Source organism: Carcharodon carcharias, chromosome 7 (assembly GCF_017639515.1).
Source record: "Carcharodon carcharias isolate sCarCar2 chromosome 7, sCarCar2.pri, whole genome shotgun sequence".
Classification (NCBI taxonomy): domain Eukaryota; kingdom Metazoa; phylum Chordata; class Chondrichthyes; order Lamniformes; family Lamnidae; genus Carcharodon; species Carcharodon carcharias.
In genome coordinates this window covers 53633126-53656970 of record NC_054473.1, presented here as the reverse complement: position 1 = coordinate 53656970, position 23845 = coordinate 53633126, and the positions used below count along the sequence as shown (strand labels likewise).

General features: G+C 43.3%; 1 protein-coding gene across 1 annotated transcript in view; it reads left to right on the top strand.

Annotated features, from left to right (window-relative positions):
* tmf1 (TATA element modulatory factor 1) overlaps window positions 1-23845 on the top strand; it is a 256873-nt gene that overhangs the window by 199311 nt on the left and 33717 nt on the right. The window contains exons 2-8 of the mRNA XM_041191288.1: window positions 7196-8493; window positions 9704-9807; window positions 12537-12663; window positions 13028-13133; window positions 20687-20829; window positions 21214-21380; window positions 22184-22340. Of these exons, the coding sequence (XP_041047222.1) occupies window positions 7196-8493; window positions 9704-9807; window positions 12537-12663; window positions 13028-13133; window positions 20687-20829; window positions 21214-21380; window positions 22184-22340 (2102 nt within the window). The remainder of the gene's footprint in view (window positions 1-7195; window positions 8494-9703; window positions 9808-12536; window positions 12664-13027; window positions 13134-20686; window positions 20830-21213; window positions 21381-22183; window positions 22341-23845) is intronic.

The following is a 23845-nucleotide window of genomic DNA, read 5'->3' as shown; positions in this document are numbered from 1 at the left end:
ATTCTTTTAACTTTATCTCCAAACATTGCTTTAAGAAAAATGATCAAAAAACAATTCTATCTACATTGAACTTAGCCTACGTTTAGATTAACCATAAATTAAGAAACCTGTATAGACAATGTAAATTGTTGTATTAATAGAGCAATTGTGCTGTGCAGCCTTTGAGCTTTGTTTAAACCTTCATTGATAATTTTATGCCCAAATCCACAACATTTCCAAGATTGCATTCTTCCAAACCCATATCTTTTTTACCCCGAACTCTTCTCTAATGAAACCAATTTCCTTCATCACCTTGAGGGTTGATTTCTGAAAATCCTCTCCTTTCCAACATTGTTCACAAACTTTGGCGGCTAGTATTTTACATGTTGTGTCCCTGGTATTCTCTCCCATAAACTCTCAATCTTGCTACCACTCTTCTACTTTCAAAAAGCTCCCTTAAAAACTCTTCTATATAACTTGCTTGTACATTACACTTTGTGGTCATAGAAACATAGAAAATAGGAGCAGGAGTAGGCCACTCAGCCCTTGGAGCCTGCTCCGCCATTCATTATGATCATGGCTGATCATCCAACTCAATAGCCTGCTCCCACTTTCTCTCCATATCCTTTGATCCCTTTCGCCCCAAGAGCTATATCTAACTCCTTCTTGAAAACATACAATGCTTTGGCCTCAGCTACTTTCTGCGGTAGCAAATTCCACAGGCTCACTGCTCTCTGGATGAAGGAATTTTTCCTCATCTCAGTCCTAAATGGTCTACCCCATATCCTCAGACTGCAACCCTGGTTCTGGACTCCCCCACCATCGGGAACATCCTTCCTGCGTCTACCCTGTCTAGTCTTTTTAGAATTTTATAGGTTTCGATGAGACCCTCCCTCATTCTTCTGAACTCCAGCGAATATAATCCTAACCGACTCAGTCTCTCCTCATATGTCAGTCCCGCCATCCCAGGAATCAGTCTGGTAAACCTTCACTGCGCTCCCTCTATAACAAGAACATCCTTCCTCAGATAAGGAGACCAAAACTGCACACAATATTCCAGGTGTGGTCTCACCAAGGCCCTGTATAATTGCAGCAGGACATCCCTGCTCCTGAACTCGAATCCTCTCGCTATGAAGGCCAACATACCATTTGCCTTCTTTACCACCTGCTGCATCTGCATGCTTCCCTTCAGCAACTGGTGTACAAGGACACTCAGCACTCTTTTTTTTTTGGAAAAATATACTTTATTCATAAATCTTCAAAAATATTTTGAACCATTTCAAAATCACCATTACAAAAATACAATCAGGTTCAACTTTTACAACATGAATCACAAGGTGTATCAGTACAAACAATGAATATTACAATCATTGGCAGACATTCATTTTGAGCAATATAACCTGAGGGGCTCTTTACAGTTCCCAGACCCTCAGTGCACTGTGGCAGAAAGGTCTTAGGCAGCGACCCTTCCCCATTGTGCCTTTGTGGCGGCTGCCCCAAGCTTAACTGTGTCCCTCAGCACGTAGTCCTGGACCTTGGAATGTGCCAGTCTGCAACACTCGGTCGGGGACAACTCTTTGCGCTGGAAAACCAACAAGTTTCAGGCAGACCAAAGAGCGTATTTCACCGAGTTGATGATTCTCCAGTTGCAGTTGATGTTTGTCTCAGTGTGTGTCCCTGGGAACAGCCCGTAGAGCACAGAGTCCTGTGTCACAGAACTGCCCGGGATGAACCTCGACAGAAACCACTGCATCTCTCTCCAGACCTTCTTTGCAAAAACACAATCTACAAGGAGGTGAACAACGGTCTCTTCCCCGCCACAGCCACCTCGAGGGCAACGTGCAGAGGGGGTGAGACTCCTGGCATGTAGGAAGGATTTTACAGGGAGGGCCTTTCTCACCACTAGCTAAGCTACGTCTTGGTGCTTGTTGGAAAGTTCTGGCGATGAGGCATTCTGCCAAATGACTTTGTCAGTCTGCTCAGGGAACCATCCCACAGGATCCACCCTCTCCTTTTCCCTCAGGGCCTTTAAGACGTTACGTGCCGACCACTGCCTGATGGACTTGTGGTCAAAGGTGTTTCTCTGCATAAATCTTCCCACGAGGGACAGGTGGTACGGCACGGTCCAACTACTTAGAGTGTTCCGCGGCAGCGTGGCCAGACCCATCCTTCGTAACACTGGGGACAGGTAGAACCTCAGCATGTAGTGACACTTGGTGTTTGCATACTGAGGGTCTACGCACCGCTTGATACAGCCGCACACAAAGGTGGCCATCAGTATGAGGGTGATGTTGGGCACGTTTTTCCCCCTTTACCTAGAGGCTTGTACATCGTGTCCCTGCGGACACGATCCATTTTCGACCTCCAGATAAAGCGGAAGATGGCTTGGGTGATCGCCACCACACAGGAGTGTGGAATGGGCCAGACCTGTGCCACGTACAGCAACAGCGAGAGTGCCTCACACCTGATGACCAGGTTCTTACCCGCAATGGAGAGGGAGCGTCGCTCCCACATGCCCAGTTTCCTTTTCACCATAGACACTCGCTCCTTCCGGTTTCTAACGCGTGCCCTGGTCCCTCCGAACCATATCCCCAGCACCTTCAGGCCATCGGCCCTGACAGTGAAGGGGACAAAGGATCGGTCAGCCCAGTTCCCAAAGAACATGGCCTCGCTCTTCCCACGATTTACCTTGGCTCCCGAGGCCAGTTCGAACTGGTCACAGATGTGGATCAGTCTGTGCACCGACAGGGGATCCGAGCAGAAAACGGCGACATCATCCATGTACAGGGAGGCTTTGACCTGAGTGCCTACACTGCCTGGGATCGTCACTCCTCTTATGCCCGGATCCTTCCTGATGGACTCAGCAAAGGGTTCTATGCAACACACGAAAAGAACAGGCGACAGAGGGCAGCCCTGCCTGACTCCAGATTTAATAGGAAAGCTATCTGATTCCCACCCATTGATAGAGACTGCACTACTGTTGTTAGTGTAGAGCAGTTGGATCCAATTGCGAGCTCCCTCCCCAAACCCCATTTTGGAGAGCACATCCACCATATAGGTGTGCGATATTCTGTCAAAAGCCTTCTCCTGAACCAGGCTGATGAGGCAGGTATCCACACCCCTGTCCTGTACATAGGCAATCGTATCCCTGAGCAGCGCGAGGCTGTCAGAGATCTTCCTGCCCGGCACAGTGCAGGTCTGGTCAGGGTGGATCACCAATTCCAGATCGGATTTGACCCGATTAGCGATGACCTTGGACAGAATCTTATAGTCCACATTCAACAGTGAAATGGGTCGCTAATTTCTAATTTCCTCCCTTTCCCCCTTGTGCTTGTAGATGAGGGTGATAATGCCTTTCCTCATGGATTCTGACATATTGCCGGCCAGGAGCATACTGTCGTACACTTCTAGCAGGTCTGGGCCGATCCAGTCCCACAGAGCCGAATACAACTCCGCTGGCAAGCCGTCGCTTCCGGGAGTTTTACTCTTCTCGAAGGACTCAAGGGCCTCAGTCAGTTCGTCAGGAGTTAGCGGTTTGTCCAGACTCTCCTGTGTACTGTCGTCTAAGACCTCCGTGATAGAGGATAGGAAGGACTGGGAGGCCGTGCTGTCGGCATTATGTCATACAATCCGGCATAAAAAGATTTGCTGATCCTCAAAATGTCGGACTGCAATGACTTTACTGAGCCATCTTCTTCCTTCAGGCTGTTGATCACAGAGCTCTCTCTGTGTACCTTTTGGAAGAAGAAACGTGAGCACGTCTCGTCCTGCTCCACGGAGTGGACTCTGGAACGGAAGATGATCTTGGAGGCCTCCGAGGCAAAGAGCGAGGCTTGCTGGCTCTTCACCTCTTGGAGTTCCTCCTTGAAATTGACCCCCATCGACCGAGCCAGAGCAGATTCTGCCTGTTTTTCTGGAGTCGGGACATTTCCCTCTGTTCCTTTCTAGCTTTCTGGTTCCTTTGAGGATGAAAAACCTCTTGATGGTTTCCCTTGATCGCTTCCCACCAGTGTGTCAGTGACTCAAAGTGGGGTTTCATGGTTCTCCAACCTTTGTGATCTCCCTTGAGCTCCTCAATGTTCTCTGGGGTCAGCAGTTTCACCTTTAGCTTCCATGCCCCCCTGCCAACCCTCTGGTCCTTCTCTAAGTGACAGTCAGCCAGTAGGAGGCAGTGGTCAGAGATGAACACCGGCTTGATGTCGGTGGATCTGACTGTGAATGCACAGGACACAAACAGGAAATCTATCCTGGAACAGATGGACCCGTCAGGCCGCGACCAGGTGTATCTACGCTGCGCTCCATCTGCAGGGTTGCTGAAGACGTCATGCAGCTAGGCATCCTTTACTGTTTCCATCAGGGATCTGGACGTAGCGTCCAATCTGCTGTCGGATCGTCCAGCTGCATCGATGATGCAGTTGAAGTCACCGCCCAGAATGACCGGCCTGGAGGTTGCCAGCAGCAGTGGGAGCTGCTGAAAAACCTCCAGCCGCTCAGCCCCTTGTGACGGGGTGTGGACGTTAATTAACCGGAGTGGAGCATTCTTGTACATTATGTCTGCTACGAGGAGGTGCCCGCCCACCACCTCCTTAACCTGGGTGACGGTGAAGCTGCCTCCCCACAGCAGAATCCTCTGGCTGGAGGAACGAGAGTCGTTTCCTCCCGACCAGATCGATGGCCCATGGGACCACCATCGTGACCATTGCCTGTAGGAGCTGAGGTGCGGTATCGCACTCTCCTGCAGAAACAACAGGTCAACTTTGACCTTGGCAAGGTAATCCAAGGTCGCAACACATCGTGTAGTAGATTTAATGCTACGCATATTTATGGGTACAATCTTTACACCCATTTTAAAGCAGTTAGTCGCTTACCAAACCTGTTGTCTCTGAGAGTTCCAGACTTTTGGTATGCTCCTTCATGCCCGTAGTGTGCTCAAATTGCTTCACTTTGGATGGGCTGAGGAAAGCGTCCTGAACCTCCCCATTGGCGGTGTTCTGCTCGGGTGGCATCTGGGGGTCCGTGCAGAGAGCGGGATTTGAAATGTCCTCTGTTGGAGAAGCTTCTCCCCCTCTGGGGCGTTGCTGCTCTCGGCTTCCCGGAGCTGGGGTGCGCTGAGCGCCTCACTGTTCCCAGATTCCTGGGGTTGTGGTACACTGGCCTCTTCGGGTTGTGTGCAAAGTTGGGGTGCACTGGTCTCTTCATTGTCTCCAATGTCCTGGAGCTCGGGTGTGTCACCCTCCTACTCCCTAGCATTTTGCCGCTTCTTCTGTTGGCGCCGCCCTGGCCCTTCTTCGTCCGAAGAGCTGCTGCTCTTGTTATCCGTGTCGGATAGGAGACGCCTCTTGACTCTTGTCTGGGAAGTGGCGTTGTTTCTTTTTAGCCCCTTCTTCCTTTTGGCTCTCTTCACCAGCTGCCACTCCCCCTGCTGCTTTCCCACTGCTGCCTCCTCCTCCTCCGTTGTTTCGCTCTCCTGAGGAGTGGGAGGTTCAGGGGGCAGTGCTGTTGTTTGGCCGTCTGTTGCCCCAATCTTTTCCTCCACCTTGTCTCTCTCTGTGTCCTCCTTTGTCCCGTTGTTCTCCCTGGGGGCCTTGGTGGTTGGAGTGACACAAGGCATTTCTTCTGCTTCCCCCTCGTTGGCTTTGGCTGCCTGTGCATAAGTACGGCAACGTTTGAGGCAGGTCTTGTAGAGGTGACTTGCGTCGCCACACAGGTTGCAGCACTTAGCGTGTTTACAGTCTTTTGTCTGGTGCCCTTCCTATTTGCAGTTCTTGCAGAGGACAGCACTGCAATTGGCTGCCACATGACCAGACTTGCCGCATGAGCGACAAAGTTTGGGTTGCCCAGCGTAGACCAGGTAGCCACGGCTTCCCCCGATAGCGAATCTGGAAGAGGTGTGGAAGATGGCTCCCTTACCGTTGGTCTTGAGCGTTACCTTAACCTGGCGTTTACATGTCCAGATCCCCAAATCATCTCTAACCGCGGTGCAGCTCCCAACCTTATCGAAGTACCTGGTAAGGAAGGTGAGCACGTCAGTGACAGGGACGTAGGGGTTGTGCAGATGCACCGTCGCAACCCATTCTCGTTGCAACGGCCGAGCAAAGAGCGGATCTTCATTTCTCGCAGGTCTTTCTTTTCCTCAAACACCTTCAGGAGTTTGACACAAGCTGCCACTTGCTTGAAAGTCACATCAAAAAATCCAGCGCAAGGAAATCCTGTAGGCAGTAGATCTCCGCAGCCTCGAAAGCACACACCTTGAATAGGATCCTCTTGGTGAAGAAGGTCCTATCCATTCCTGTTCCTTGCTCGCTGCCCTTCACCATGAATCGGATGGTGTTAGGTACCCCATGGTAAGGAGTTCGACTGGTTATAGCCATTGCTCTTTCCCTGGCAGAAACGCGATGAAGGTCTCTCCCCTGCCGGCTCTCTTTGCACATTCCCCTTTCTCAATTTATAGCCATTAAGATAATAATCTACCTTCCTGTTTTTGCTACTAAAGTGGAGAACCTCACATTTACCCACATTACACTGCATCTGCCATGTATTTGCCCATTCACTCAGCTTGTCCAAATCACACTGAAGCATCTCTGCATCCTCCTCACAGCTCACCCTCCCACCCAGCTTTGTGTCATTTGCAAATTTGGAGATATTACATTTAGTTCCCTCATCTAAATTATTAATATATATTGTGACTATATATGCTGGGGTCCCAGCACTGACCCCTGTGGTACCCTACTAGTTACTGCCTGCCATTCGGAAAAAGACTCATTTATTCCTACTCTTTGTTTCCTGTCTGCCAACCAGTCTTCTATCCATCTCAATACAATACCCCCAATCCCATGTGCTTTAATTTTACACATTAACCTCTTATGTTGAACACCTTCTGTATGTCCAAATAAACCACATCCACTGGCTCCCCCTCATCAACTCTACTAGTTACATCCTCGAAAAATTCCAGTAGATTTGTCAAGCATGATTTCCATGTTGATCTTTCCCCTTATGAGGTGCTCTGATATACTGTTTGTGTAAAGAATGCTATATAAATGTATGTTGTTGAAGTAGGAATGAATATGTCATTGATCAAGATATCTAAATCTGCAATCCATAATTCCTTAAACTGTAATGAAACTATATAAGTCATTTTCTCTTAAAGTTCAATAAAATGGAAATCTGAATATTGTTCATTATCTTCTAACTGTATCACTTTTAAAAAATATTACAGCAACACTGCCAGGAAAAAGCTCTTCCGTCAGTGAAGGATGGGTTTCTACACAATGGGGGTCGCCTTCAGAGGACAGTCTCAAGTCTCAATCTACATCTTCACCCACAGCTATTACAACACCAGTTACACGAACTATGGTGGATGAATCTGAGAACTTCTTCAATGCCTTTTTGAACTCTTCAGATACTCAAACTATTGAACAAACTCCAGTTGTCTCTAAACCTCCAACCAAATCTCAGCTGCCCAAAGAAGTAGAAGACACATTAACTGTTCATCTTACTGAATCTGTTGAATTAATTGTGCCAGAAGAGGAAAACTCGGAAGAGAAATGTACAATGGGACCCCAAATAGCTAACACAGAATTTAATACATCAGACCAACTTAATGATAGCCAGTTGCAACATGCAGAAGCTGAACATTCAGAATCTTTTGGAAATGATTTGCAGAATAATGATGAAGTAAAATTAATTGGGACAGAAAACGTGACTGCCTCTGTGACTTGTAAAGTAACAAAGCCAGATACATTGGTTGCTTTTAGTACTGAAAGGGTGCATAAAAATTCAGTAAAAACTGAGCAGTTAGTGAGTCCACCCGACAGCCCATCAAAATCCCACACTCCCTTGGGGAAAGATTTGGTTTTAGAGGCAAAAGAGCAAAAATCAGAGGACAGACAAAGCAACACTCCTTCTCCACCCATTAGTACGTTTTCATCAGGAACATCAACCACCAGTGACATTGAGGTATTGGACCATGAGAGTGTCATTAGTGAGAGTTCGGCTAGTTCGAGACAGGAGGCTGTAGATTCAAAGATGATGCAGACTTCCTTTCAGCTGCTATCAACATCGGCCTGTACTGACTATCACCGCCTGGATGACTACCAGAAACTTACAGAGAGTTGTGGCTCTTCAGATGCTTTTGAGAGAATTGACACTTTCAGTGTGCAGTCATTAGACAGCCGAAGTGTGAGTGAAATTAATTCAGATGATGAAATGTCAGGTCGGGGATGTAATGTGACAGCCGTGTCTCTAACTCCGTCTGTCTGTAATGCTTTGCCAGCTGACCAGCTGGTGAAGAATGTTGAAGAGAGCACAAACGACAGTCAAAAAGAAAATGCACTTGATGAAAATGAAATGGAAGAGAGTGGCCGAAGTGCAACACCAGTGAATAGTGAACAACCTGAGGTCTTGCCTGTGCTTGGCCTAACAGTAATTGAGAACCACAATGTAGAAAGTATAGTAATTAACAGACTGTCGGAAGGAACTGTTAAAGTTGAATGTCAACCCTGTGAATTACAAGAGGTAAACTTGTTATGTAGTGATCCTCACTGATATTAAAAGGTTGATTTTATGTACAGGATTTACTTCATAGTAATTACAATGTGATCTCCCCAGGATCCAACCTATTTCTTTTTCAAGGACGTTCCAATATACCCTTAAAATAGCTTCTCTTCCTTCCTCTCTGCCTTTCTCTATCTGTGTCATCTCCCCTTTAACCTTGAAAAAACACAATATTTGTGTCATTGCTGAAATGAATGTGCTGTTTGCCTCTGATATTTTTTATGTTAAAAATATATATAGGATTTGTTACAATATATATAGAATTTCTTGCATTATACTTTAAAATTCTAGAAGTAAAAGATGATGTCAGCATAAGAATAAATAATGTCCTTTTTTCATTAATAAATACCAGAGGTATAATGTTTATCAGAGCTCATCTCCCTGTAGAACTTAGGCTAAAAGGACTTCTGGGCAGTATAAATCAGAACAGAAAAAGCTCTGGAGCAGATAGTTATGGCCATGTGACCAGCAGTTCCGGAGAATAGTGCACTCTGATTTGTGAACTGCATTATATACAAACAACAAATTATATCTTCTAATATTACAGAACATGGAATGTGTTTCTCTAACAGACCATATTGTTATGGGGTCAAACCTATTTAAAACTGCTGTTGTAAAGAATGATTTTACAGTATAACCACATTTCCAACATTTTCATTTTCCTTTGTTCTTGTCATTCATTTCTTTATTTTCTACTAGTTTGCTCTCCTCATTTCCTGAAGGTGTTGGCTCCTTTCCAGGATACGGTTCTACAGACACTGCCCTCTAGCACCTTGCCCTGGTAGCTATTCATTCGTGAGGGTTGGCAGGGTTTTTGACCACATGAACTATTACAACCAAGAGCCACCCTGTTTTCACCTGATTTTTACACAAATGCAGTTGCAATGGGAATCATTGGTTATCAAATGGATATAGGAACCCTAGTTTATCTTCCACTCCCAATCCAAGAGGCATTAATTGTAGTATCCCACGATATCCCTGGCTGATATCAGTTAACTCCACATGAGTGTTTGTGTTTGCATCAGGAACCTTCTTGCACTGGTTGGCTTTTGGCAGTAGAGCTTATTTTTTCTATATTTTCTTGAATAGATCTTTTGCTCCTTGCTTTATATTGTTAAAGTTGATGTCATAGCTTGAGTATTCTTCATATTTATCTTTTAATGATCTTCAGGTAATTGATGAGTTGACAGACAAGTTGGAAAAGAGAGAAGCACAGTTGTTGTCTGTTAGCAAAGATAAGGCAGCATTGGAGGAGGCAATTGATAACCTAAAAGAGTAAGTTTTACTAAAACCTTCCTATTTTAGCTTTATAAGACAATTTAAGGTTTTTGCAGACCATAATACTTTGAAAAACAGAGTGACTATTCATATACTGTAGACAGTACAAAAAGTGGCATAACAATTCATTAGTTTAACACACCCATTTGTGTAAAATTCTCAAATCTCTGTAGAAGCCAATAGCAAGCCATTTCCTTTTCTTTTGTTCGTTGTTGGTATTTGCTCTTCAGTATGATAATATTAGTTTTAGAATAATTCCAAAGCATATTTTTCACATTGAAATGACTAAATACTACCTTTGATTTATCAAGCATCCATCTAATGTGCTTATAGTGTTTTTATCAATTAAAAAAATTTAGTATCAATTACTGTACTAAATATCATGGCCATTTCTTGTATTTTAAGTAGTTGGGGTATGGAAAAAATGTATGTCCAGTATTGCTCTTCAGTAAAGTCCTGGTATTGCACAGGTCCAATAAAGTAAATAAGCTTCAATTATATATTACATGAAAGACATAATAAGGTGGAGTAAGGAAGCAAAGTGTGTTATGTTGTACATCTTCATTGCCAATTTTAGCTCCTGTTCCTCCATAGTTTTTTAATAGTACTGAATCATAATTCCAGATACAGTCCAGTGTAATATTTGGGTAGTTTAAAGTGCCCTGTAAATGTGGGGAAAAATCAGATTCAGTGATCCAGAGTTCGATTTCCTTGTTAAAGAGGATATACGTTGTCTGTAGTCTTGTACAGACTTGTAGCTGGATAAGTTCAGTGCATTCCTGTTCATGTTGCTCTTCAGGTTTATCTGGGAAGTAAGACTGTCATTTCTGGTAAGATTGTGCTTGTTTCTACACATATCTTGGTTCAGTTTTCACAAAAGAGGACGCAAATAATTTATCAGAAATGTTAGGGAACCAAGGGTTTAGTGAGAGGGAGGAATTGAAGAAAATCAATATTAGTAAAAAAAAAATGCTAAAGAAATGAATGGGATTAAAGGCTGAAAAATCCCCAGGGCCTGATATTCTACATCCCAGATCCCAGAGTACTAAAGGAAGTGGCCCTGGAAATACTGGATGCATTGGTGGTCATCTTCCAAAATTCTATTGACTCTGGAGCAGTTCCTACAGATTGGAGGGTGGCAAATATAACCCCACTATTTAAAAAAATGAGGGAGAGAAAAAACAGAATTACAGTCCAGTTGGCCTAACATCAGTAGTGGGGAAAATGCTAGAACCTATTATAAAAGACATGATAACAGAACACTTGGAAAGCATTAACGGGATTCGACAAAGTCAGCATGGGTTTATGAAAGGGAATTCATGCTTAACTAATCTACTAGAATTTTTTTGAGGATGTAACTAGTAGAATAGATAAGGGAGAACCAGTGGATGTGGTGTACTTGGATTTCATGAACGCTTTTGATAAGGTCCCACATAAGAGACTAGTGGGCAAAATTAAAGCACGTGGGATAGGGAGTAATATACTGGCATGGATTGAGAATTGGTTGACAGACCAGAAACAGAGAGGGGGAATAAATGGGTCTTTTTCCGGATGGCAGGCGGTGACTAATGGTGTACGGCAGGGATGAGCGCTTGGGCCCCAGCTGATCACGATATATATAAATCACTTGGATGAGGAAACCAAATGCAATATTTCCAAGTTTGCTGATGACACAAAACTGAGCGGGGTTGTGAGGAGGATGCAAGGAGGCTTTAGGGCAATTTAGATAAGTGTGTGTGTGGGCAAACAAATGGTAGATGCAGTATAACGTGGATAAGTGTGAAGTTATACACTTTGGTGTGAAAAACAGAAGGCAGAGTATTATTTAAATAGTGATATATTGGGAAATGCGGATGTAAAAAGGGATCTGGGTGTCCTTGTACACCAGTCAATGGAAGCAAACAGGCAGGTGCAGCAAGCAATTAGGAAGGCAAATGGTATGTTGACCTTCAATGCAAGACGATTTGAGTTCAGAAGTAGGGATGTCTTACTGCAGTTATACAAGGCCTTGGTGAGACCAAACCTGGAGTATTGCGTGTAGTTTTGGTCTCCCTAACTAAGAAAGGACATACTTGTCATAGAGGGAGTGCGACGAAGGTTCACTAGGCTGATACCGGGGATGGCAGGACTGTCATATGAGGAGAGATTGGTTCAACTGGGCCTGTATTCACTAGAGTTTAGAAGAATGAGAGGGAATCTGATTGAAACATATAAAATTCTAACAGGGTTAGACAGAATAGGTGCAGAGGAGCCTAGAACCAGGGACCACAGTCCCGGGATATGGGGCAGGCCATTTAGGACTGAGGTGAGAAAAGATTTCTTCACTCAGAGGGTGGTCAACCTGGAATTCTCTACCACAGAAGGCTGTGGAGGCTGGGTCACTGAGTATATTCAAGAAAGAAATTGATAATTTTTTGGATATTAGGGGCATCAAGGGGTATGGAGAGAAAGTGGGAATATGGCACTGAGATAGAGGATCAGCCATGATCGTATTGAATGGCAGAGCAGGCTCTAAGAGCTGAATGGCCTACTCCTGCTCCTAAATTCTATGTTTCTGTTGATCTTCAGAGTTTATATTTCATAACTAAACACAAAAATATTGATTTAGTTTTCCTGTTGTTTGGTAGTTATTTTCCAGAATGTAATTTTGAATATGATTATCAATGGTTATTGCAAACTCAAGGTCTTAGCTTCATATCTAAAAATAAATGCTTTTGTTAATGAAGTGAGATGATTCGGCTGAAGGAAGAAAGCAACAGCATCCCATCAATAAAAGATGAGTTCACTCAACGTATTGCAGAGTCTGAAAAGAAAGTCCAACTTGCTTGCAAGGAAAGGGATAATATTAAAAAGGTAAGCAGAGTTGTTAACTGTCTTGAATTTTCTTGTGTTCAAATTGAAAAGGCAACTTTTCGGTAGAAATGTATGAAAAATAAAAATTAAACTGTGGACAATGCTGAGAAATTACAATTACTAACTTTCCTTTCTCCTGCATTTTATCCATGGTTAGGGGAACAGGGTTGTGGGGGCTTAAGCTTTAAGAAGGAGTTCCTAATTAAGTTAATAAAGAGACACTTGAATTTGCTGGACTACCAACAGTCTGAATGGAAATAAGTTGTGAAATTTGAAAAAAATTGAATATTTATACATTGGTATATATTATGTAACTTCTTGCTAAAATTATAATTTTTCTTCTGTGTCATTTGTGAGCTTTTAGGAATTAAAAACTATGAAGGCAGAACTGTCCACTAGGTTTACCTGTAATGAAACAGCAGATCTAGTCCGAGAGAAAGATGAGCAGATCAGAGGACTGCTGGAAGAAGGTAGGAATAATGTGATATAAATATCAAAGTATTGAAATCACTTTGTATTTTAAATCTTGACAGTATTCAATGTTTTTAACATTTCACACCATTAACATATCATACTTAGATTGGATAATACCTGAAAAGAAAATGACCAGCCCGCAGTTTTTTGAGATCTTTATTAATGAAGCATACTGTATGGTAGCAGAATCTGATTTGCTTTTAATGTTGCCTTGGTATCCGTTAGTATGTTCTCATAGCTCACTGACTAGCTCAGATACTCTAATGATATAGTACTTGACAAACCCATGAATTTTGTTTTGAGAACTGTTTTAAAGCATTCAACCTGGCTATGTCAAGAAGCATATAATGAAAGTTTACGCTCAAGTTTTTTTTGAAGTACATATTCAGTGTATCACTGTTTACTTCTGAAGCAAGTTACATTTGAAAGCCAACAAATAAGATTTTCTATTGCTGTTGTCCAGAAAACTGCATAAGAGCATTTAATTATTGAATCATAGGCTGGAATCATAGAATAGTTAATGCGCAGAAGGAGACATTCAGCCTGTCAAGCAGATGCTGGCTATCTGCAAGAGCAATTTAGGCCCGACACCCCTGACCTTCATAACCCTGTATTATTTTTTCCCTTTCAGCTGCTTATCAAATTTGCTTTTGAAAACCATGATTAAATCTTTGGCCATCAGCCTTTCAGGCAGTGTATTCCAGATTGTAATCACTCTACATTAAAAAGTTTGTCCTCATGTTGCCTGTGGTTCTTTTGTCAACCACCTTAAATCTGTCAATGGGATCAGCTTCTCTCTCTCTACTCTGTTTCAAGTCCCCATGCCTTTGAATACTTATATCAAATCTCTCAACTTTCTCTGCTCTTAGGAGAAAAACTCTCACTTCTCCAATCTATTTACATGACTGAAGTCCCTCGTGTGGAACCATTCTTGTAAATCTTACCAGAACCCCCTCTAAAGCCTTCACCCCCTTCAGTGCCCAGAATTGGATATTATACTCTGGTTGATGCCGAACTAGTGCTCCAGTGCTTTATGATGCTTTGGCATAGCTTCTTTGCTTTTGTACTCAATGCCTCTTTTTAAAAAAAACTCAGTGTATTACTTCGCAGTTCTCTGCATTAAATTTCATCTGCCACATTCCACTAACCTATCTGTGTCATTGTGAAGTCTTATCACTATCCATCATCCAACAGTATGGTAAAGAAATACAATTTTATATAGAGCAGTTCACATCCTCAGGATGTCTCAGTGTGCTTCACAGCCAATGAAACACTTATGTCATGTAATTGCTAGTGTAATAGGAAAACTTTTAAGACAAGGAATAAAATTAAAATGCATTGATAATCTTGTATGGATATTTTATTCTCACTCCTGTCTACTTTATCATGTGTCCTTATTGTGGGTATGTCTACGCATACTTTTCTTGATAACAGATTTATTCACAGAATGCAGCATTACTATGTCTGCTTCTTATGTACCAACCCAGTGTCCCAGCAGTCTCTGTGTATAAGTGCTGTAAGTATTTAATTAACATAGTATTAACAGAGCCCAGCTAAAAATGTAAATCAGGAAGTTGCTGCCTAAGCTGTCCTGTAATTTATATGCTCCAGAAGCTGTGCTTAAATACACGGAACAACATGGAGTTGCTGTTTGTACGTGACCGAGAGAAAAAAAGACAATTGAGACATCCACCACCAGATGTCTCAAAGTGCTTTATAGTAAAATAAGTATTTTTTGAAGTGCAGTCACTGTAGGAAACAGCAAGGTGATAATGATCAGATAATCTGTTTTTGTGATGTTGATTGAGGGATAAATATTGGCCAGATCACACCAGGCTCAGTCTGCAAGCATGACCCTGACCTTCCTGTCACTTGCCATTTCAATTCACCATCTTGTTTTCATGCTCACATTTCTGTCCTTGGCCTGCTACACTGTTCCAGTGAAGCCCAAAGCAAACTGGAAGAACAGCAACTCATCTTCTAATTAGGCACTTTACAGCCTTTTGAACTTAACATTGAGTTCAACAACTTCAGATCATGAACTTTGTCCTCCATTTCAATATTTTTTCCCAACCCCCTCCCTCCACAGGGCCAGTCTGTAACTTGTTATTAAATTTTGTTTTCAGAGAGCACTACTAACAAATTCTGCTATAAGACCTTAATGCTACTATTAGCACCTGCCTTAGTCTTTAACACTATCATTGCCACTCCCTTTGTCTTGTGTCCGTGACATCTTTGTCAAATCTCTCCTGAGCTCCCACCTATCCTTCAACTTCTTTTTTGCTCCATCTGCTCCACCCTCTTTCTTCAACAGTTTAAAATCATCACATATCTACCTCTCTTCAGCTCTGATGAAGAGTCATATGGACTTGAAATTTTAACTCTGTTTTTCTCTCCGCAGATGCTGCCAGACATGCTGAGTTTTTCCGGCACTTTCTGTTTTTACACCAGGATAATTCCCCTATTCTTCGAAATAGTGCCATGGGATCTTTTATGTTCAGCTGAAGGGGCAGACGTGGCCCTGGTTTAATGCGTCGTCCTAAAACTGCACCTCCGATAATGCAGCACTCTCTTAGTGCTGCACCAGAGTGTCAGCCTTGTTTCTTGTGCTCAAATTCTTAAGAAGGACTTGAACACAGGAGCAGAAGCAGGAGTGCTACCAACTGAGCCTTAGGTGACACTTGATACTCACTAAATTTGGCAGAAAATAATAGGTCTTGTCCATTCCAGTGTAACTAAATATTTAGTGGCTTGATGAGTCTTAATTACATCAGACAGTCTAGCACTAAAAGCCTTTACAAATGTGAAGTCTCATTCATGTGAAGTCAAATGTTTCAATTATTGTTAGAGATTTTAAAAAAACATTGTGCGGAATCATCCCAGATTTGCACTAAGTGTGGTAGTGGGCATGAAAAAAGATGCTTTACCCGCCGGCTGCGATGGCGGATTTTTGAGTTGCATCATCCCCTTCCCGGCTTGTCACGTCTCATGTTATGGCACAGAGGGTAGTAAATGCTGAGCTGCTGAAATCCCAGAGAGAAACTTGAAACAGCTGCCACAACTGCTTTGAAATTTGTATTTTTATTTCGAGATGGGTGCCTTGAATTCAGTAGTAATAAGTCCACTGAGTCTTAGAGGTTTTTTTTACAAAACAAAATTAAACATTTATTAATAAAAGAAATGATTTTAAGCACCTATATAGATCTACAAATTACTACCATGTTAACTCCTAAATCCCCTAATTAATCTAGCTCCCAGTTACACCTCCGTTAAGGCAACAGTAAAACAAGATAGATTTCAACAGACCCAGGCAAAGCACACAATATCCTGGACAGTGATATTTAAAATTAATTATCTCAGCTTTGGTTCCTGGAGACAGCAGCTTGGTACATAGAGGCTGGAGGCTTTTCACACTTGTTAGCTCTTAGAATGCATTCTTTCCTTACACATAACTTCATCTCCTTTATACATGTTTCGCCCTTTTTAATGTATATTCCATGGTCCCAATATGTTTTTGCAGCTTTATATTTTCCATGGTATAAATCTTTCCTAGCACTCATATTACCAGTAATCTTTGGGAAAAATAAACACACTGTTTAGCTTAGCCTCTTATGGCTTGGTGTAATACCTTACCATTTCTTTGAAATTCACTACTCTGGTTTATCTGAAAATACAAATGTTCTTCACACCTCACATTCTAAAACTTCAGCCATGTTTATGTATTTAACATTTCAAATCTAGTTTCCCTTCTGATCCATCAAAGCACCCAGATCAGCTGTATGTAATTCAATTAAAACCCACACACACACATCTACACAGAGAAACTAATCCAAACCCCGCTATTAACCTATCTTTACAATAAATTACAATAATATTATGAAAATTACTGTATTTTCATGATACTCATTAATAATGCATTCATTCAGATCGCTGGCGGGCGGGCTCGGATTTGCGCACTGGGCTTTGACCTCAGCACTTCCTTGCTCCAGGCTCCATATTTAAAGTACATCAGAGTGTAACCAACTTCATGTAAATGGACCAGGACTGCTCCAGGCGACAGATGGCCCTGAAAATAAAGGTGATGGCAGCTCCCAAATATGGTGACACCTCTCTGGGGCACTTGCTGGATGCAGTGGAAGGCCACTCCAATGTCCTCTACCCTTGCTCTGGCTGCAGGAGGTCCACCAGAGTCATCAATCCGGCCTGGGAGGTGGTGGCAGCAGTGGTCAGCACCAATGGAGCACAGAGGAGGTCAGCTTTCCAGTGCAAGAAGAAAATGAATGCTCTCATCTGTTCTGCCAGTGTAAGTAAACCACCTCATCACTCTCAATACACACTCCCAAATCCATCGTACATCCACAGGGATCTCACACCTCAAGGACAACACCACTAACTCTCTCACACACACCCTCACACCTCCATCAGGCTTATATCCTCTGGAGCTCATGCCCTCATCCCGTACATGGCTCCCGTTCACCACACAAACATTCCACTCAGTGCAATGCATCCTGCTCACTCTCTGTCCATCTGTTTTCATGCAGGAGAGGCTGGCTCACAATAGGAGAGGTCTCAGACCGGTGGTGGAGTGGTTGACACCGGGCCCCTCGCTCACTTTGAGGAGCGTGCCATTGCACTGACCGGTGAGAATGTGGACCATGCCTGCGGTGACAGTGAAGTCGGCGTCGAGCACCCACGTGAGGATCCTGCACAAGATCACCCCTCTCTCAGCACAACTGTGAGTGCTCTCACTCTAGAGCAGACATGGGTTCACAATCTGGTGGTCACTGCACAGACACAAGCCTGCCGCAGGAGGAGGCAGGTTCAGCCAAGCTCCCGGTATTCGGAGGGCCGCTGGGGAAGAGGGACTTGTGAAGTTGGAGTCAGACGACGAGCCTCTGGATTCGGTCTTCCAGCTCATTGTGGCGAGTCACCAGAAGATGGAGGAACATCAAGCAGAACTGTTGGAAACGCTCAACAGAGTGGCACATGAGTTGCAGGAGTGCATCCGCCGGCTTTCTGATGAAGTTGTTCCCACATGTGCACACATGGAGGTCTTCATGGGAAGGATAGTGGATGCCATGGAGACCCTGATCTAGAAGAATGCGGCGATGCACACAGGCCTGCACTCCATTGCGGTAGCCATGGGTGAGTTCCTGCAATGGCAACACGAGGGGGGAACGGGGCACCTCAAAATCCTCCTTCCACTCAGAGTCAGGCCAGCGCCCTCGGGTACGCGAAGGGAGAAGGAGAAGCAACTGGACACCCCTGGGTCATCCACCACGGAATCTCAGAGGCTGTCCTCTCCCTCCGAGTCCCCTTTGCCTGTGACCCCCTCAGCCTTGTCCTTTTCACCGCAGAGGGAGCAGCTGACTGATAGGAGGACAGCCAAAGCAAGCCGGGGCCCCCACGGCCTCGACCGTCAAGAGGACGCATGTCAATGTCATCAGAGGCAAGAGGGCTAACCATTGCGCAGGCTGTCTCCACTCTGTTGCTGATATCAGGGCAGCACCTAGAAGAAATGGTAGGCCTAGAAAAGTTAAGAAATTCTGATCAGAAGTGGTTGCGTGGGTGAACATATTTTGTCACTTTATAATCTGAAAACACATTCACTTTCACTAAATCATGTGTAATGTTGTCTTTCAGCTTCAGTTACAGGCTTCGGGAGTCCTCCCCCTGCATCCCCACTACTAACAGTTCAGATGTATGCAGCTGGACCATGAGTGATTCTGGATGGTTAAGTGTGTGTGGGGCAGGCCCTTTCAGAGCTTCATGCAAGCATTCTCCCCTGCACATGGAGCCTTCATCCATCCATCTCACCAATCCCACTGTCCCGAGCATTTTCAACGCTGCCTGCTGGGTTTCTCTTTCAGTTGTCCATCTGGGCTGATCAGCACCTCGGCCCACCCACTGATCACACTCCCAGGCAGCACTTGTGCCCGTCCAACACGAGGCTCCGCTCACTTTCGATTTGTGCAGCATGGTTGTCATTAATTTTTGATCATCTCCCCCAGCCTTTCCCCTCCCCCAGTCACCTATTTCCTTTCACCTATCAGAGTCCACCACCACCCTACAGCCCGAACCCTTTTCACTCCAGGATGTCCAGGTGAATGTGAAAGATCCTGACCTTCCTGAGAAACCCACTCCTGTCCACATTGACCTCCCTGACCTCTTCCTTCCCACCCCCAGGGTCCATGTTTGCCTCGAAATCCCCACCAACCACCCTCGGCACACCTTGCACTGATACCGACACACCCTTGCCCTCCTACTCTACTGGTTCCCTCTGCCTCCTCTCACACTCACCTTTCCCTCCGCCAGGCCCACCCTGAGTTTGCTCCCCAGGGGTTTTCATTGACTTCATAGGCCCCTCCCTTACACAGTCACCTAGAAATTCCAACACCGCCCCCCCCCACTCCTTCCTCCTGATCTGAGCAAGTTCCTGAAGGTAAGTCCTGATTTCTGCACATCACGCTTGTCCAGATGTGTTCTGGGCTGGCATATTTTCCTACCGGAATAACTGCAAATCGGTCATGCGGGGTTGGTGGGGGCGATTCCGCTGGGGCCTTGCTTTGCATCCCATTAACAGGGTACAAATCAGTTCACGCTGGCCTCCAGCAGGACTTGCGATCCACCATGATGGACACCATCAGATGAAACTGTTTTCTGCCCCTTCCACCGAATGGTTCCCCCTCCTGACGCCCACCGCCAATGGGAGCGGACGATTCTGGCCATTAAGTTTTTTTTTACTTTCTGTCTCTCAATCCAGTCTTTTTCTCGCTTCACTTTCTGTACCTGATATAACTTTGAATGAAATAATTCTAACTTACATTTTCTGGTTCAGACTGTGCTGCTCATTAATCATTCTTCAATCTGATTGGTTAAAGAGACACACGATTGTTTGCTCTGTTCACTTGGGCCTCTGGTCCTCTGTCAAAAGGCATCTTGGTGCTCTTGTGCAAAATCCCAAAGAATGTCTGCGAGCAGGTGCAAGTATAATGAACAGTTGGTGCCATTTTGTTTGCTGTTGACTGCAAAATTTGGTCCATGATTTTAGAGATAATTAGATGAGCCCATTTTTGGAGCAACCACAAATGTTATTATTTGATTTCAGGTTATGTGGGATGTTGAAATGTTTCTTGGGTTGTTTCCTAAATGTGCACAGAAGTAAGTTCTAATGGTCAATGTGCAAGGATTTTGCCTTATCAAAATAAATGGTACAAATACTCGCTATGCATTTTCACTGACATTCTAGGGTTACTCATTTGAAATCTCTATCTGTTGATGGAAACATTGGGACCAAAAAAATACTATCTCAGAACAGTGAACCTGGAAATGACATCTCCAATAAGAGTTTGTGAAGAAGATGCTGAACAACAGGATGAACTAAATACATTTTTCAATACCAGACTACTTAGTGGACTAATGAATATTTGGACCTCAATTTTTGAGCAAAAACAAATTGCAACTAATCAAAGATTTTGTTCTGGAAAGGTAGAAATTATGAGACAAAGCAATGTAAACTTTATTTTTAATGCAATGTTAATGATTTCAGGAGAGAAGCTTTCTAAACAGCTCCTAAATAATTCAAACATTATAAAGAAACTAAGGGTTAAAGAGAAAGAAAATGAGACCCTGGCCACTAAACAGAGCAAGAAAACCAAAGAGCAAGAGGAGGAAATTAAGCATCTACAGCAGGTCAGAGAATGACATTCATGCTATTGACAGAAATTGGCTCACTATATTAAAATGTTCTATGTTAATGAACATTAGAAGCACTTCTGAAATACAAGTGGTTTTATAGGGAAGTTGGTTGATACTGAAGTTTATATGCTGTATCTTTGTCAATGTTCTCTTATCCTATGCAAAGTTTATTTCTAACTTTATATTCAGTTTTTACATACTCTTAATGCAACAGACAAAAGGCAAAAATTGTAGGATATCTCAGAAGTAATATAGGTAGTTATCTGATATACTTCAAAAAATGGCATTTTGGGCAAGGTTGCATTTAATGACTTTTGTGCTTGTGGATAGCGAGACTAAAGCATAATAAATCACTTGACACTTGTGGTTTTGCTGCAGGTGCTTGATGGTAAAGAGGAAGTGGAGAAACAGCATCGGGAGAATATCAAGAAGCTGAATTGTGTGGTGGAGAGACAGGAAAAAGAGATTAGCAAGCTGCAAATAACCTTAGAGGAGCTACAGGAAAACAATCGCAGTCTTCAATCTGCACTTGACAGCTCTTACAAGTAAGACAATAGGGTACATGTGGATTTGGTGGACAAGGCCTGCAGATCATGAAGAGAAAGTTAACTTTTTCATGTTATGTTTCTTTACTGAATGTTCAGAAAATAATTGTAAATAAAACGAATGCTGGCCTTGCCAGTGATGCCTACATCTCATGGAAGAATAAAGAATAAAAAAAATGTATGTATCATGGTGAATAGTTACTTATTCTGTCAAATTTGGAAGCAGTTTCCCCCTTGTCATCTTGCTTTTAGGTCCTCCAAACTTCAGCATTACCCACTTAGACACAAAAAAGCAACCTCCTCCTAGGGATCTCTCCATGCTCTTTGGAATTTGTTGCTTGGAAATCCATCCATTTTCATGTTTCCTCCTCCTCCCTTCAAAGGATTGCTTCCTAGTTGAGACTGAAAACTTGAAATTAATGTGATTGAGGCCATTGGCTCATGTAACATAGCAAAGGGATTTGTACTGGGCTACCATGGGCATGCTTATTAACTTATTCTGCAATTCAATATTCTGAGTGGGAAGCTGTTTCATAGGGAGTTCTGGTTAGAAAATTAGTTAGAAAATACAATGGGCCTGTCTCCAATCTCTGCCTGCACAAGTGCAGCTCCCTATTGGGATTGCAGAATTACTGCAGTATGATTTTGAGAAGAACAAAACATCAATACTTCTGTAGCTGCCTGCTTTTGTTCATAAAATGGTTTTGTTTGTCAGAATCTGCTTTTGGTCCCCAGTATATTTCCTCATACATACCTTGTAATTTGTTTAATCACATTGTCTAACTTAACTTTCTTATCTTCAGAGAGCTTGCTGAACTGCATAAGGCTAATGCAGCTAAGGAAAGTGAAGCCCAAGAGGCAGCTTTGAGTCATGAGATTAAGACAAAGGAAGCATTGTCAGTGGCACTGGAACGAGCCCAGGAAGAGGCCAGGCAGCAACAGGAGGCTCTTGTGGCTCAAGTCAGTATAATTATTTTGGTTTCTTTTTTGTTAAAAACAATCATGAACATACTACACATAGTTTTTTTTGAATTATAAATTAATTTTATTTGGAAGTATTGTGACCTGTGAGGAGGATAGAGATAAACTTCAAGAGGACATAGGCTAGTGGAATGGGCAGATGTGTGGCAGAGGAAAGTAAATGCAGAGAAGTGTGAAGCTATACATTTGAGAGGAAGAATGAGAGGCAATAAAAAATGAAGGATACAATTCTAAAGGGAATGCAAGAACAGAGGGACCTGGGGGTATATGTGCACAAATGGCTGAAGGTGGCAGGGCAAGTTGAGAAAGCAGTAAAAAAGGCATACAGGATCCTGGGTTTTATAAATAGAGTATAGAGTACAAAAGCAAGGAAGTTATGATAAACTTTATTAAATACTGATTCAGCCTAAACTACAGTATTGTGTCCAATTCTGGGCACTACACTTTAGGAAGGGCGTGAAGGCATTGGAGAAGGTGGAAAAAAGATTTACAAGAATAGTTCCAGGGAGTGAGGGACTTGAGATATGAGGATAGATTGGAGAAGATGGGGCCATTCTGTTTAGAGAGGAGATGTGATAGAGGTGTTCAAAATCAATGAAGGATCTGGACAGAGTAGATGGGAAGAAACTGTGCCCATTGGCAAAAGGGTCAAGAACCAGAGCACACCGATTTAAGGTGAACGGCAAAAGAAAACTAAAGGCGACATAAGGAAAAACATTTTTATACAGCAAGTAGTTAAGATCTGGAATGCACTCCTTGAAAATGTGGTGAAGGCAGATTCAATCATGGCTTTCAAAGGGTGGATAATTATCTGAAGAGAAAGACATTTGCAGGGCTGCAGGAAAAAGGCATCAGAGTGACACTAGATACTGGCTCTCTGCAAGAGCGACTTATGTACACGAAGGCCAATGGCCTCTTTATGTTATAACTATTCTATGGTTCTATACAGTAGCCATAGATTTACCTATTCTATAAGCTACAAAAATTGAACAATATATAACGCTGCATATTTTGAAAACCTGCCATATGCTCGATAGCAGTTCTGTACAAGCTTTATGCGTGGAGGGGGCCACATTTCCATTTTTTTTCTCATTCGAGCTGATGAGCAAATTTTGGAAAGGTACATGAATTTCAAAAAAAAGTTAACTATGAAGAAAAGAAACAACTTGCTGAGCAAAAATAAAGCAGTGTCAAAACAATAAATGGATAATATTAAAAGAGTAATTGATGAAGATGACCTTTAGAGAGTGAGAAGCTGAGTGTATGTGTTTACAACTCACACTCAGTCTCGGGGTGCTCACTCACTCACTCACTCCCACTCGCTCAATCACTCTCTTGCTCGCTCACACTCTCGTTCACTCTCTTCCTCTCACCAACTCACTCTTTCTCTCACCCACTCACTCTGTTTCTCTCACCCACTCACTCTGTTTCTCTCACCCACTCACTCTCTTTCTCTCACCCACTCACTCTATTTCTCTCACTTG